Here is a 12,747-nt window from a genome sequence, read left to right on the forward strand (position 1 = left end):
ACAAGAGTAATTTGTTTGGCATAGATAAGATAAGAACAACATCCTTGACTTTGATGATTTGGAATGATGACAAGCCTGAGTGTGTTAAGCAAAGCAGAGGGCCCGCCCTTGCCCATAAGATTGTCTGTTTTTGTTATTCCAGGTACCTGTCAACTTCCTTCATCTTTGTAATTGGATAGAATGTACTTGAATCTTCTTTCTACCGAACTATGAACAGAAAACAGCGGCAAAGCTAAACGACTTCTGAACATAGCATGTGTAAACATAGATTTCCGTGTATCATCGTAAAATAATATAACATAGCAATAGCATACAGTTACGTGAAACGACGCATTCTGTTATCCACCAGGGTGGAAGTTGGTTTAGACACAATGTTGTTATTAAGTGGACAAGGGAGTGCAGGTAGGATTATGTGTTGTTTTATGGTATGGTCAAGGTGGAGTCAGCAGAAATCGTTAAAAATAGGGTATTGCATTGGAAAAAAGTGTTGTAGTCCCTGTGACATATAAAGGGTTGGCCGGGTAATTCTCAAAAACAAAAAGATGGAAGACTTGGTCAACATGTCGATCAACATCACTCTGAATTAACACACCGTCTCCATCTCCTATTCTCATTCTCACCCTTCAACTTCAATGCATTCAAAACTTGTCCACCTTCCAAATCGTCATTCCTTCTTTCTCCCCCTCTAGACTGACCCATTGTTATACCTCTTCTCTTCCATCACTGCCACACAGTCCCTCCTCGAGGGCGCACGCCGCCCCTAGTGCGCGTGTGCGTGCCTACCGGCTCTTCTTCTCCTTCTCCCCGTCTTCGTTAATTAATTAATGGCATTCACTGTTTGTAGCTCTTATTGCATCACAATATCCATTGTTCTCGTAGTGTGCGGTGTTGTTGTTGTTCCCTCTCACGGAGCCACAGAATCGGAACTGCTCCTCGCCGTGAAGGATAAATTACACACCAAAGAGTTATCTTCATGGACACCATCTACGACTCCGTGTTCAGGTAGAAAAGCAAACTGGAAAGGTGTTCTTTGCAATAATGGGGTAGTAACCGGGCTGCAGCTTGAGGGTATGGGGCTCAAGGGTGTCATTGATATCGATTCTCTCAAGGGTTTACCAAATCTTAGAACCATAAGTTTCATGAATAATGAACTTGAGGGTCCAATGCCACAAATCAACAAGCTAAACGGTTTGAGGTCGGTATACCTTTCAAACAATAAGTTTTCTGGTGTTCTTCCGGACAACGCCTTCCAAGGCATGGTATGGTTGAAGAAAATCTATTTGTCAAACAATAAGCTTACGGGTCCTATTCCGGAAGGTTCTCTGACCAAATTGCCAAAGCTTATGGAGTTGAAGTTGGATGGCAATCAATTTACTGGGCCTGTTCCCAACTTGCCACAGACTTCATTGACCTCACTTAGCTTCGCAAACAACAAGTTGCAAGGCCCAATTCCAGATTCCATGTCCAAGATGCCCTCTGCTTCCTTTTCTGGTAATAGAGAATATGCTAGTTTGCATGCATGTCTATGATTATTAGTTATGAGATGAGGATGTTAAAACTCTTAATATGTATGCGTGAATTGCAGGTAATGAAGAGTTATGTGGACCGCCTTTGGGAGAATGTAAGAACCAGAACCAAGACCAGAATCAGAATCAGAATCAGAATAACGACGACAAGAGGAAGCACACAACCATGAGCATTGTTGTGGTTGTCGTAGCTGTGGTGGTGGCATTGATAGTGATTGCAGTAGTAATGTTCATCCTTTTTTACCGTAGGAAACAAGCGAAAAAACGAGAAACAGAATCATCGATGGAGAGTCAAGAAATAGGCGCACCGCAACTGAGGAAAGGGAAATCAAACCAATTTGGGAATGAGATCAGAAGCAGGTCAATTAGATCGGTAAGCTCCAACCACAGCAGAAGAGGAGGGGATCACATGAAGTTGTCGTTCATAAGGGAAGACGGAGAGAAATTCGAGCTGCACGATTTGCTGAGAGCTTCGGCTGAGATCATGGGAAGTGGATGTTTCAGTTCTTCATACAAGGCTTCTCTACCCAAAGGGCAAATGATAGTGGTGAAGAGGTACAAGCAGATGAACAATGTAGGAAGGGACGAGTTCCATGAACACATGAGAAGGATTGGAAGGTTGAATCACCCAAATCTGCTTCCTCTTGTGGCTTACTACTACAGAAAGGAGGAGAAGCTCTTGGTTACTGACTTAGTTAAGAATGGAAGCTTGGCTGTTCGCCTTCATGGTATGTATTAAATTCTTTTTCATCATAGATTACTTTTTATATTGATTGAAATTAACCTCTCTAATCTTGTGCTTCTTGTCATTTTTAGGGTACCAAAGTCTTGGACTAGAAAGTCTTGATTGGCCAGCGAGGTTGAAGATTGTGAAAGGAATAACCAAAGGTCTTGAATATCTATTCAAGGACTTGCCAAGCCTTATAGCACCACATGGAAACCTTAAATCCTGCAATATTCTTCTAACAGAATCTCTTGAGCCACTCCTCTGTGACTACGGATTGATCCCACTTATAAACCAGGAACTCGCCAAGGACATCATGGTTGTGTACAAGTCCCCAGAGTACTTGAACAATGGAAGAATCACAAAGAAGACTGACGTGTGGTGCCTTGGAATCTTGATCCTGGAGATTCTCACTGGAAAGTTCCCTGAGAATTTCTTGCAGCAGGGTAAAGGGAGCGAGGTGAGTCTCGCAAGTTGGGTTCGTTCCATTGCCCCAGAAGAATGGACCAAGGAGGTCTTTGATAAGGAGTTAATGGGAGCGATCAAGACCAGTGAGGGAGAGATGGTGAAGCTGTTGAATATTGCGATGGCGTGTTGTGAAGAGGATTTGGAGAAAAGGTGGGACTTGAAAGAAGCAGTTGAGAAGATTGAAGAGATTAGAGAGAAGGATCAAGAAGATGATTTCTTCACTGTTGCTGATGATGCGGATGTAGGGTCTACAAGGACTTTGTCTGGTGAAATCAATTTCTAGAACAATGCAATATAGTAATAATGCATGCATGCATGGATTGGATTTTCTATCTGCTTTCTATTTTGGTTCTTCATGCATGATATTGATGGATGTAATATTATACGGGGACAAGGAATTTGGGGGGGAGGTTGTAGCACATACCATATTGCATCAACAAAGGCTTGTCTTCTTTCCTGTAATATTATTATTATTTACAATTATTTTATTCTTGTTTCTATTTTTTTATAAGCTTGGTTCTTGTTTCTATATGGATTTGAATTCAAGATAATCAACCAAGATATTTAAAGTCACGCTCTTCGCACGTTAAACGAAAGAAAGATAATAATAAAGGTGGATACTACCATGAAGTTTTTACAATTATCTTTATATAAAGATATTTTTTTTATTATTAGATAATAAATTGTAAGGTTTGATTTTGATATATTATAAAAGTCATATTGTTTTTAAAATATGACTAAACAAACAAGTACATTTTTAACACAAAAATCTTTCTAAAAAAATGTTTTTAGCCTCTTTATTTGAATAGATGCCAATAATAAATACTTCTTAGAAAAGACTATGAAATTACAATTTATAAGTCTGTGACAATTTCTACAAATTAGTGACATGGGGACGTAATAAAACAAAAAATTTCTTATATTTTTTTTCAATGGTATCTCTTAATCTGATATATTAAAAATTAATCTGGTAGATTAAGTGGTAGTGGAGATTTGATAGAAAAAGATGTCCACTTTAATAAAAGATAATAAGTTCGTGTAAAAACTTGAAGGAGGATAAGTTCTTGATATATCAATTGAATAAGGGGCATGGTGGTATATGGGCGGATATAAGGGGTATTATGGCTAGAAATGAAAGAATGGTGAAATGCTTCCAAGACAGGCAGAGGATTGCGGTTGGGGATAGGAGAAAAACTAAATTTTGGAGACACTTGTTAAAAAAAGACAAATTGACTGAAAGATTTCCAAGATTGTTCCAGATTGCTGCAAACAAAGAATGTATAATTAGTGATTGTGAAACTCGGGAGGAGATTAATTGGTAAGTATACAATGGAAAAGAGCCCTCCGGAATTGGGAGGACGACATATATAAGGAATTGTTGTCAGTGTTAGCAAAGGTGGGACTGTCGCATAGTGATATGAATGTGGTGACTTGGACTCCTGAAAAATCTGGTGGATACAGTATACTCGTGAAATTTGTATTGCATGTATTTTATGAAGATCAAATCAAGCTTGAAGATGTAGATAGGCTTGAATTCATGAAGCTTCTATGGAGTAACATAGTGTCACCGAGAGTGGAGGTTTTGATATGAATGGTGATGCTAAGGAAGCTAAACACCCGTGACAAGTTGAATAGATGTGAGATTATACCAAGGTTTAAATTCCCTATAAGAAAAAAGGCTTATGACCATGCTTTTTTTTTGCTACGCTTTAAAAGCGTGGCTAAAAATAGTTAATGGTCACGCTTTTATGTGAGTGATGATTGATTAAAAATTTGGCCATTTTTTTGCTACTACGATTAAAAAGCGTGGCAAAAGAAGTCTATAGTTACGCTTTGATGAGAATGGTAATTGATTCAAAATTTGACCACGCTTAAAAAGCATAACTATAAACAGAAACAAGTACACTTTAAAAGCGTGATGACAACATTTTGTTATGGTAATGCCGTTTCCTACAACTCTTTTGGCACGTTTCAAAAATATTTCGAACATAATATAATTACTTAATTACATTGCACACCATCTTTCAAAATCTCTTTCTCCTTAGAATCCTGAAACTCTTCGAAGAACATCGTCGGGACTCCCTGTTCCGGAACACTAACCTTACCCCTCTTTAATTAACAAACCCTAACCTAAAATCCACCACACGGGCCCCCTTTCCCCTCACAACAGCGCCGCATCCCCACTCCCCCTTTTCCCCTCTCCAGCGCACACAACACAATACACACACGCACCACCTCACCCACGCGGAAGAGGAGAGCTCGAGGAAGGAGACGCCGCCTTGTTGCCAGCTCTGTCGCGCCCAGCCCGCCGCCGCTGTCGAGTCAAACCCGAGAGAGAGAGAGAGAGAGTGCGACGATGAGAGAGGAGGAGCCGTCACCAAATGCGTCGCCGCCGCTGGAGGAGCTTCGCGCTTCGCCGTCGCCGAGGAGGGGAAAGAGGAGCTGCTCCTGTCGCGTCAGTCACTGTCGTGCTTCCTGGTTGCTGATGAGGGAGCCGCGAGAACCGTTGCCGTCGCGGAGGAGGGGGACACGCGAGAGGGAGCCGTCACGGTGGTCGCCATCGTCGCTGTTGAGTACATGTTCATGCTTTTTCAGTAAATCTTCGATCATCATTTAATCATTTATTTTGAATATTACAATAAATCTGTGCTTTTAATTGTTATTACTCTTCTCCAATTGAAAGGAACCGATGGAAGGAGAGAACCGCAGTACCCCCAAGTTCCTGAAAACAAGGTTACTCGCAAGGTTTGGCTTCTCATCTGAACAAAATTGATTTGTGCTTCTTTGTTTATGTTGTTTATTCTCGGATTCATTTGTTTATTATTTTCAAGTTTAACTCTGTTCATTCAGCTTTTCGTTTTTCGCTGTTTGAATCCACTTGCTTTTTCTGGATTGAGATATATAAATTAACTCCTTTATTGATGTTGCTTGTTGTAGAGTTTTTTTCTGCTGCAGCAGATTCCATTCATTCAGTCTTATGCTGGAGATGTCAATCAAGTTATCCACATTTTTGGTCAGTGTTTTCGTTGGCTTATGCAACTTATTTGTCTCGTTTTGTTGTTATTGGATTTAATACTTTGTATGGTTTGTTGTGGATCTTCCAAATAATATTTTGTTTAGATTAAAGCTTAGTTGTGCAATATTTCTCACTTAATTTTGCTCTTTTTCGTTGAATCGCCTAATCCTCTTACTGTGTTCTTAAGTGTCCTAATCTGACTGTTATTTACTAAAAGAGTACCAGATTCAATTTTTGGGAATATACCTTTTTGTTACCTAGCTATCGGTTGCTGCATGTGAAACCAATCTGTGGTTGCAATATCTTTTGGGTTTTATTATTCTGTCACTGAAAAATCAGGATTTCAAAGAACTTGTTTATTGTGAATGAATGAAATAATAAAATGGTGCAATAACAATGAGAAGTCCTTTGTTTATCTATAGAAATGGTTGGGACTTGGGAGGGAGTGAAAAAATTATGTATAAAAAAATTATATATAAAAATTATTTAATAAAAAATTAAAAATTAATCTTAAATTTAAATAAAATTATAAATATATTATATATTTTAGTATTTAAAAAAATGTATCACTTAATATATATGTTTAGCAAATTTAAATACTATAGTACAAGAATGAATGTACTGTAAATATAAATATAATATTTTAATAATTAAAAATAACATTATCTTTTCATAATTTATGATATCATGTATTAAATAATATATAAGTGACAGCAATAATATCTATAATTAATAAAAATAATATTTAAAAATATAAATTGTTAAAAAAAATAATATATAAGTGACAGCAATAATATCTATAATTAATAAATATAGTTAGATCAAAAATAGAAAAAAAAATATTAAAAATATTGTAAGAACATGATACATTATAGTGTTTTAGACATTCATTACCTAATATATAATGAGCAAATTATTTGCAAACTAAAATAAAGAACTGTGGCCATCAATCAAATTTTTTAAATAATTATGCCAAACATTAACAAAGATAGAAGAGAAAGAGGGGGAGAAGAAATAAAAAAAACGCAGCAAAAGCAATAGCAAAAAATAACGACGATAAAAAAAAATTAGTGAAGAAGTACTTAATTCACGTGTTTATTGTGTGAGTAATTTTTAATGAATTTAGACTAATTTAATTAAATTTAGTTGATAAAAACGTTTAAATAGGTAATGAAATACTTTGTTTTACATGTAAGCCAACACTAACTAATTTTCTATTTTTTACTAAAAATATCAATCCTCCCATAATTATTTTTTTAAATATAAAAAGTTTCGATTTTTTTATGTGCTAAATTTCTGTTGGTTAATTTTTCAAACTTTTTAACTTTTGGCTTAACAAATAACAAGAGACTATCATTTAATGGTGGTAAATATCTCTCATTTTGATGAATTGGGTATAACAGGGGTAATTTTATTTTTATTTTTTTTTATTCTAGGGGTAAGTTTATTAGTTATTACTACAACAATAATGCATAGAAAGTATATTAATCATAGAATTTACTCAAAGAAATAAAATAAAAGTTATACTAGAGAACAAATATTGCCGTTCGCCCTTTCATATATTAACAAATAATAATATCTATTCTACTTTCATTGATTGGATTTTTTTCAATAATAAAATAAAAAAAATTATATTTCCTCAAACATCATTTTTGGATTTTAATTCTCAAAATAAGATTTTTTTTGGCATTTAAACAAGTTCGTCAGATCCTGGCGAACACTATAAAATTTGGCAAGTTCGCCTGATTCCAGCGAAACTCTAAATTTTATAGAGTTTGTCTAACCCCAGCGAACTTCCTTTTAAGTTTGTTGAATTTCGCGTTTTTAATTCATTATCATTATCTCCAAATAATATATAGATTTACAAAGATCTTTGAAGAAGCCATGCTATTGTTAAATATGGTTTTTTTTAATTTATAATTAAAAAAATCCTTGAAGAAGCCATGCTCGTTGTCTATGTATTTTTGTGTATTCTTATATACTATTTGTAGATCTATATACTATTTGGAAATGATGATAATGAATTAAAAACGCGAAATTAAAAAAAATTTAAAGGGAGTTCGTCGGGCGTTAGGCAAAGAGGATTAGGTAAACTTGTCAATTTTTATAGAGTTCATGAGGTCCGACAAACTTATTTAAATACAAAAAAAATTGTATTTTGAGAATTAAAGTCCAAAAATCATGTTCGAAGAAATATGAATTTTTTTTATTTTATTATTGAAAAAAATCTTTCATTGATTTTTACAGGAATCTTTTTAAGTAATTATGTAAAAATATTTTTAACAGAGAATAAAGGTGTCAAAATTGGAAGACCAATATCCACTTCTTAAAAATTATATAATTAAACATAAAAATTTATCCAACAAACTTTGACCATGGATCGAAATTCATATTGGATCTACCATGCATTAATGAGTTAAAATTAGTGCAGCTGTCGTACAACGTCACCACTTAAGAAAGAACTGAGGCCACATATACAATAACAAACTGAACAGTACAAGTATAAAAAAGAGATAAGAACAGAACGAATAAAGTTGAAGGAATGATGGAATATGGTCAGCTTACGCGTAAAACACTTAACTACTAGATGGAACACAGTGCGCTATGTTTACTAATTTTGGAAGCACGTAACAAAATATCATCTAATAAAAGGAAATATAATCTTGTAAGGAGATATATAATCGAAGCTACAGAAAGAAAAGGAAAGAAAAGAAAAAGAAAAGTTAATATGTCAAGGTCGTTGTTAGCAGAGAAGATCGGAGCAGCAGGGCGGGTGGTGGCGGTGGCGATTGAGAACAACAAAACAAGCCAGGATGCAGCAAAATGGACAGTTGATAATCTTCTTCCAAAAGACCAAGTTCTCGTACTTATCCATGTTAGACAACAAGCATCTTCCATTCGCTCACCATGTAATAATAATATATATGCTATTATGTGTCTGCGTTATTGTTTGGATAATTGATGTCATGTGATATCTTTGTTATTACTTCATTCACAGCTTGCATTGTCAATTTCTTTATAGCAAGCATGCATGCACACGTTAATGATTTCTATGAGTGCATGCAGACGGAAACCTTTTACCCGTTAATGGCGACGATGATCTGGGAAGAGCATACAGGCAACAAATGGAGAATGAAACCAAAGAGCTTTTCGGCTCATTTCGTGTCTTCTGCAATAGAAAAAATGTTAGTTCCATCGATGTTTATTGTTCTTTTTTCCATTTTTCAAGAATAATCTGTATGCTCGTTTCATTTTCTTTTTCGCTGATTATTAATTTTGTCTTGTATTATTGGCTACAGATACAATGCAAAGAAATCTTGCTGGAAGACACGGATATACCTAAGGCGATAATAAATAGCATTACATCATATTCCATTGAACTTTTAGTACTTGGATCATCAAAGAGCAGCTTTCTCAAGTATACATTTGATTATTCTTCGTTCCCCAGCTCACTAACCCAAACATTTACTTAACAGATAATAGGAATACTAATACTTAATCCAACTATAAAATAACTCGATATATTATTGAAAGTTTAATTTTGGATGCATTGTAAATTTAAAGTAATTTTATAAGTGATGGTCATTTAAAAAATAACAACTTTTTAAGTTAATAACGTGAATAGTCATTTAAAAAGATAAATATAATTGGAGAATTGTATAAAATAAAATAAAACTCTATTATTAATAGCAAAAAGGTAGATAGCATGAGGTATGTTTTGATGGTTGAATTTGCTGCATATATATGACAGAAAAATCAGGGGTGCGGAGGTTCCAAACCAAGTATCGAAAGGGGCACCACCATTCTGCACTGTGTACGTTATTAACAAAGGAAAAATCTCAACTGTGAGATATGCAACTGCTCAATTAACTGTTAGACCCCGTAACAGCATATTGCCGCTGCACTCTACTCAGTCTCCGTCTCCGTCTGAGTCTTACTCTGAGTCTCAGTTCTTCAGTGCTGAAAGATTCGATTCGCGGCTGACACGCAACCACCCTCCACGACCACTGGAGAAACCTGGATACCATGGACGGCAGTCCTTGGAGGACTTCTCAAGCCCAATCAAGTAAGTAACTATCAAGATTCAAGACTTATTAAGACTTATTAATAAGAGAGGAATAGTGGTCTAACTTAGTTAACTTGTTCAGCAAACTTGGTAGACCAGAGGCCAAACCATATGAACCGTCGATGACTCAATGCGATATCTCATTCGTGAATGGAAAGCCAGGGGTTGATAAGTTGTTCTCTTCATTGTATGACGAAAGTGTGGACGATGGAGCTCCCCCTCGTCTTTCTTTGGGATCCGACTTTGGAGTTAACCTTCTCGACTGCGCTTTCACTTCACAAGAGACAGCTAATTTTAGCGACGGATACTCTTTTAATTCACAGGACAGTGGAGCATCATCAAGCCTAGCTATTTTGGTCATATTCTTGAATTCTTGAACCTTGAACCTTGCACCTTGAACCTTATGTGTTTTAACATTCTGATTTCGAATTACAGGATGAAGTGGAAACTGAAATGAGAAGACTTAAGCTAGAACTTGAGCAGTCAATGGATGTGTATAGCACAGCATGCAGGGAGGCTTTGGTAGCAAAGCAAAAGGTACCTTATTAGTTAAAAAAATGCAATCTACAAAAGTACATATAGAACTAACTAACTAACTAGTTGATTGACAACATTCGCCAACAGGCATTGGAGCTTCGTAATTTGAAAATGCGAGAATGGAAGAAGTTTCACGGGGAGCAAACTGCTGAAAAAGCAGAGTTGGAATTAGCTACTAAGGAGAAAGAAAAGTGTAGAGCAGCCTCGAATGCAGCGGAAGTATCTAGAAAAATAGCAGAGTTGGAAGCTAAGAAAAAAATGAATTGTGGGATGAGAATGAGAGCAGAAGCGGAGCTAAAGCAGTCGGGAGAGGGTTTGTTATACGGGGGTTCTGCGAGGTATAGAAGATACACGGTTGAGGAAATTGAAGCAGCGACAAAAGGCTTCTCCAACGCTCTCAAGGTGGGTGAAGGAGGTTATGGGCCAGTGTATAAGTGTGAACTAGATCACACACTAGTTGCAATCAAAGTACTTAAGACAAATGCATCTCAAGGATGGTCACAGTTTCACCAAGAGATTGAGGTGCTAAGCTGCATAAGGCATCCACACATGGTTCTCCTGCTGGGAGCGTGTCCGGAGATTGGATGCCTAGTGTACGAGTACATGGCTAATGGAAGCTTAGACGATTGCCTGTTCCACAGAGGCAATGCACCAGTGCTCCCATGGCAGTTAAGATTCCGAATTGCTGCAGAGATTGCAACTGCCCTTCTTTTCCTCCACCAGACAAAGCCGGAGCCACTGGTGCACCGTGACTTGAAACCTGGAAACATTTTGCTTGATCGCAACCTGGTGAGCAAGATTGGTGACGTCGGGTTAGCGAGGCTTGTCCCTCCTTCGGTTTCAGACGTTGTCACACAATATAGACTCACATCAACTGCAGGAACTTTCTGCTACATTGATCCTGAGTACCAGCAAACAGGGATGCTTGGAGTCAAGTCTGATATTTACTCACTGGGAGTCATGCTTCTTCAGATCATAACTGCAAGGTCACCAATGGGTTTGACTCATCAGGTTGCGAAAGCCATTCAGAGAGGCACTTTTGCTGAAATGCTTGACCCTGCTGTTGAGGACTGGCCAATTCAACATGCCTTGCATTTTGCAAAGATTGGCCTCAGATGTGCAGAGATGAAAAGAAAAGATAGACCTGATCTTGCAAAAGTTGTATTGCCTGAGTTAAACAAGCTCAGACAGTTTGCTGAAGAAAACACGCCTATGATGATGTTTGGTGTTGGCGCAGGATTCGCTTCTCGCTCTACAACAACTTCCTTATTTCAAGTCAGTCTCTCATATTCATCATAGTTTTTTTCCGTTAATAATAAGACATTATTACACTCATCTCATCTCATCACGTTACATATATCTCTTGTAGGACACCAGTGAAACTCAATCGTTCTCTGAAATCTCTGAAAGTAGCCTCTCAAGCACGCCCTCAATCGAGAAAATTGAAAGTTCCGGGCTTGAGGCGGAAGTTACACTTGGCATGCGCTTTTAAAGCTGGTCTAGTTGATAATCTGAACCATTTGAACAAGGTAATGCTATGATGAAGAATGCCTTTTAAGGAAGAGTGAAGATTATTGTTTTTTCAAAAAATAAAGATATCATGTAAAATGCACACTTCCCTTAAAAGATTAGTTACAATATTCATTCTTCAATCAACTTTATTCTTTACCAAAGAAATTTCCCGTTAACAATAGAGATGTAGAAGTGTATAAAAGCTTGTAGAAATTAGAAGCTATTATGTTAGTTATGCTGACTCTGGCATATTTCTGTTATTGACAGCAACTATATATAGACTCATGTAACTAACTCTTTGATGATGATGATGATCAACAACAGATTCTCCCACTTAACCAACTCAGACATAAGTCTGTTACCTTTCACTAGTTAAACGTTAACAACAACAGACCCAGTTCTAACTCAAGTTCTAGTTTATTTTGCCTCTTAGAATAGCACTCAAAAACGTACAAACGAAGAACGTTAGTTTTCAATGTGAATATACCAATTTCATTAGGAACTGTAATAGAACTAGTACGAGACAAAGAAAGAATATATATTTAAAAATTGTCTATTAAATATAATAAAAATAAAGGAGAATAGTGGTACCTGATAAATTACAGAGTGTAACAATTCTCATTTGATGTGTTTGGGTAAAAAATTGTCTGTCCCATTATCTAAAAAGTACATGTAAAATCATTTTCAAATGACAAACAATAATAGCACGAAATATCTTGAACTATTTCGTAAAATCAATAACAATAGGAAGTAGAAATGCATAAACTGATCTTCCAACATTCCCATGTCTACTGATATTTATGCAAAAAATTACACTTTTTATAATATAATATAATATTAAATTTAAATATATATTACGTGAGAACTTTATCTGAGATTGAACAAAATTGTTAATAGT

At 36.3% G+C, this 12,747-nt stretch overlaps 2 protein-coding genes across 5 annotated transcripts; both read left to right on the top strand.

Annotated features, from left to right (window-relative positions):
* The first annotated feature begins 636 nt into the window (after window positions 1–636).
* Window positions 637–3,201, top strand: LOC112790758 (pollen receptor-like kinase 4). The gene is made up of 3 exons (XM_025833300.3): window positions 637–1,491; window positions 1,586–2,254; window positions 2,343–3,201. Exons 1-3 carry the CDS (start codon window positions 825–827, stop codon window positions 2,999–3,001), a joined length of 1,995 nt encoding a protein of 664 aa, XP_025689085.1. The 5' UTR covers window positions 637–824; the 3' UTR covers window positions 3,002–3,201.
* Window positions 3,202–4,620: 1,419 nt separating this feature from the next.
* Window positions 4,621–12,182, top strand: LOC112790757 (U-box domain-containing protein 51). Of its 4 annotated transcripts, none has more exons than XM_025833295.3 (11): window positions 4,634–5,312; window positions 5,402–5,463; window positions 5,656–5,731; window positions 8,485–8,643; window positions 8,801–8,919; window positions 9,034–9,152; window positions 9,486–9,800; window positions 9,883–10,156; window positions 10,236–10,337; window positions 10,425–11,612; window positions 11,707–12,182. In XM_025833295.3, the coding sequence occupies exons 1-11, from the start codon at window positions 5,075–5,077 to the stop codon at window positions 11,827–11,829; spliced, it is 2,775 nt and encodes a 924-aa protein (XP_025689080.1). In that variant the 5' UTR covers window positions 4,634–5,074; the 3' UTR covers window positions 11,830–12,182. The 4 variants fall into 4 exon arrangements, with proteins under 4 accessions (XP_072089166.1, XP_025689080.1, XP_025689084.1 ...); XM_025833296.3 differs by having other exon boundaries at window positions 4,703–5,291; XM_072233065.1 differs by lacking the exon at window positions 8,485–8,643 and having other exon boundaries at window positions 4,621–5,291.
* Window positions 12,183–12,747: the final 565 nt, after the last annotated feature.

The sequence above is a fragment of the Arachis hypogaea genome, chromosome 3 (assembly GCF_003086295.3).
Source record: "Arachis hypogaea cultivar Tifrunner chromosome 3, arahy.Tifrunner.gnm2.J5K5, whole genome shotgun sequence".
Lineage (NCBI taxonomy): Eukaryota > Viridiplantae > Streptophyta > Magnoliopsida > Fabales > Fabaceae > Arachis > Arachis hypogaea.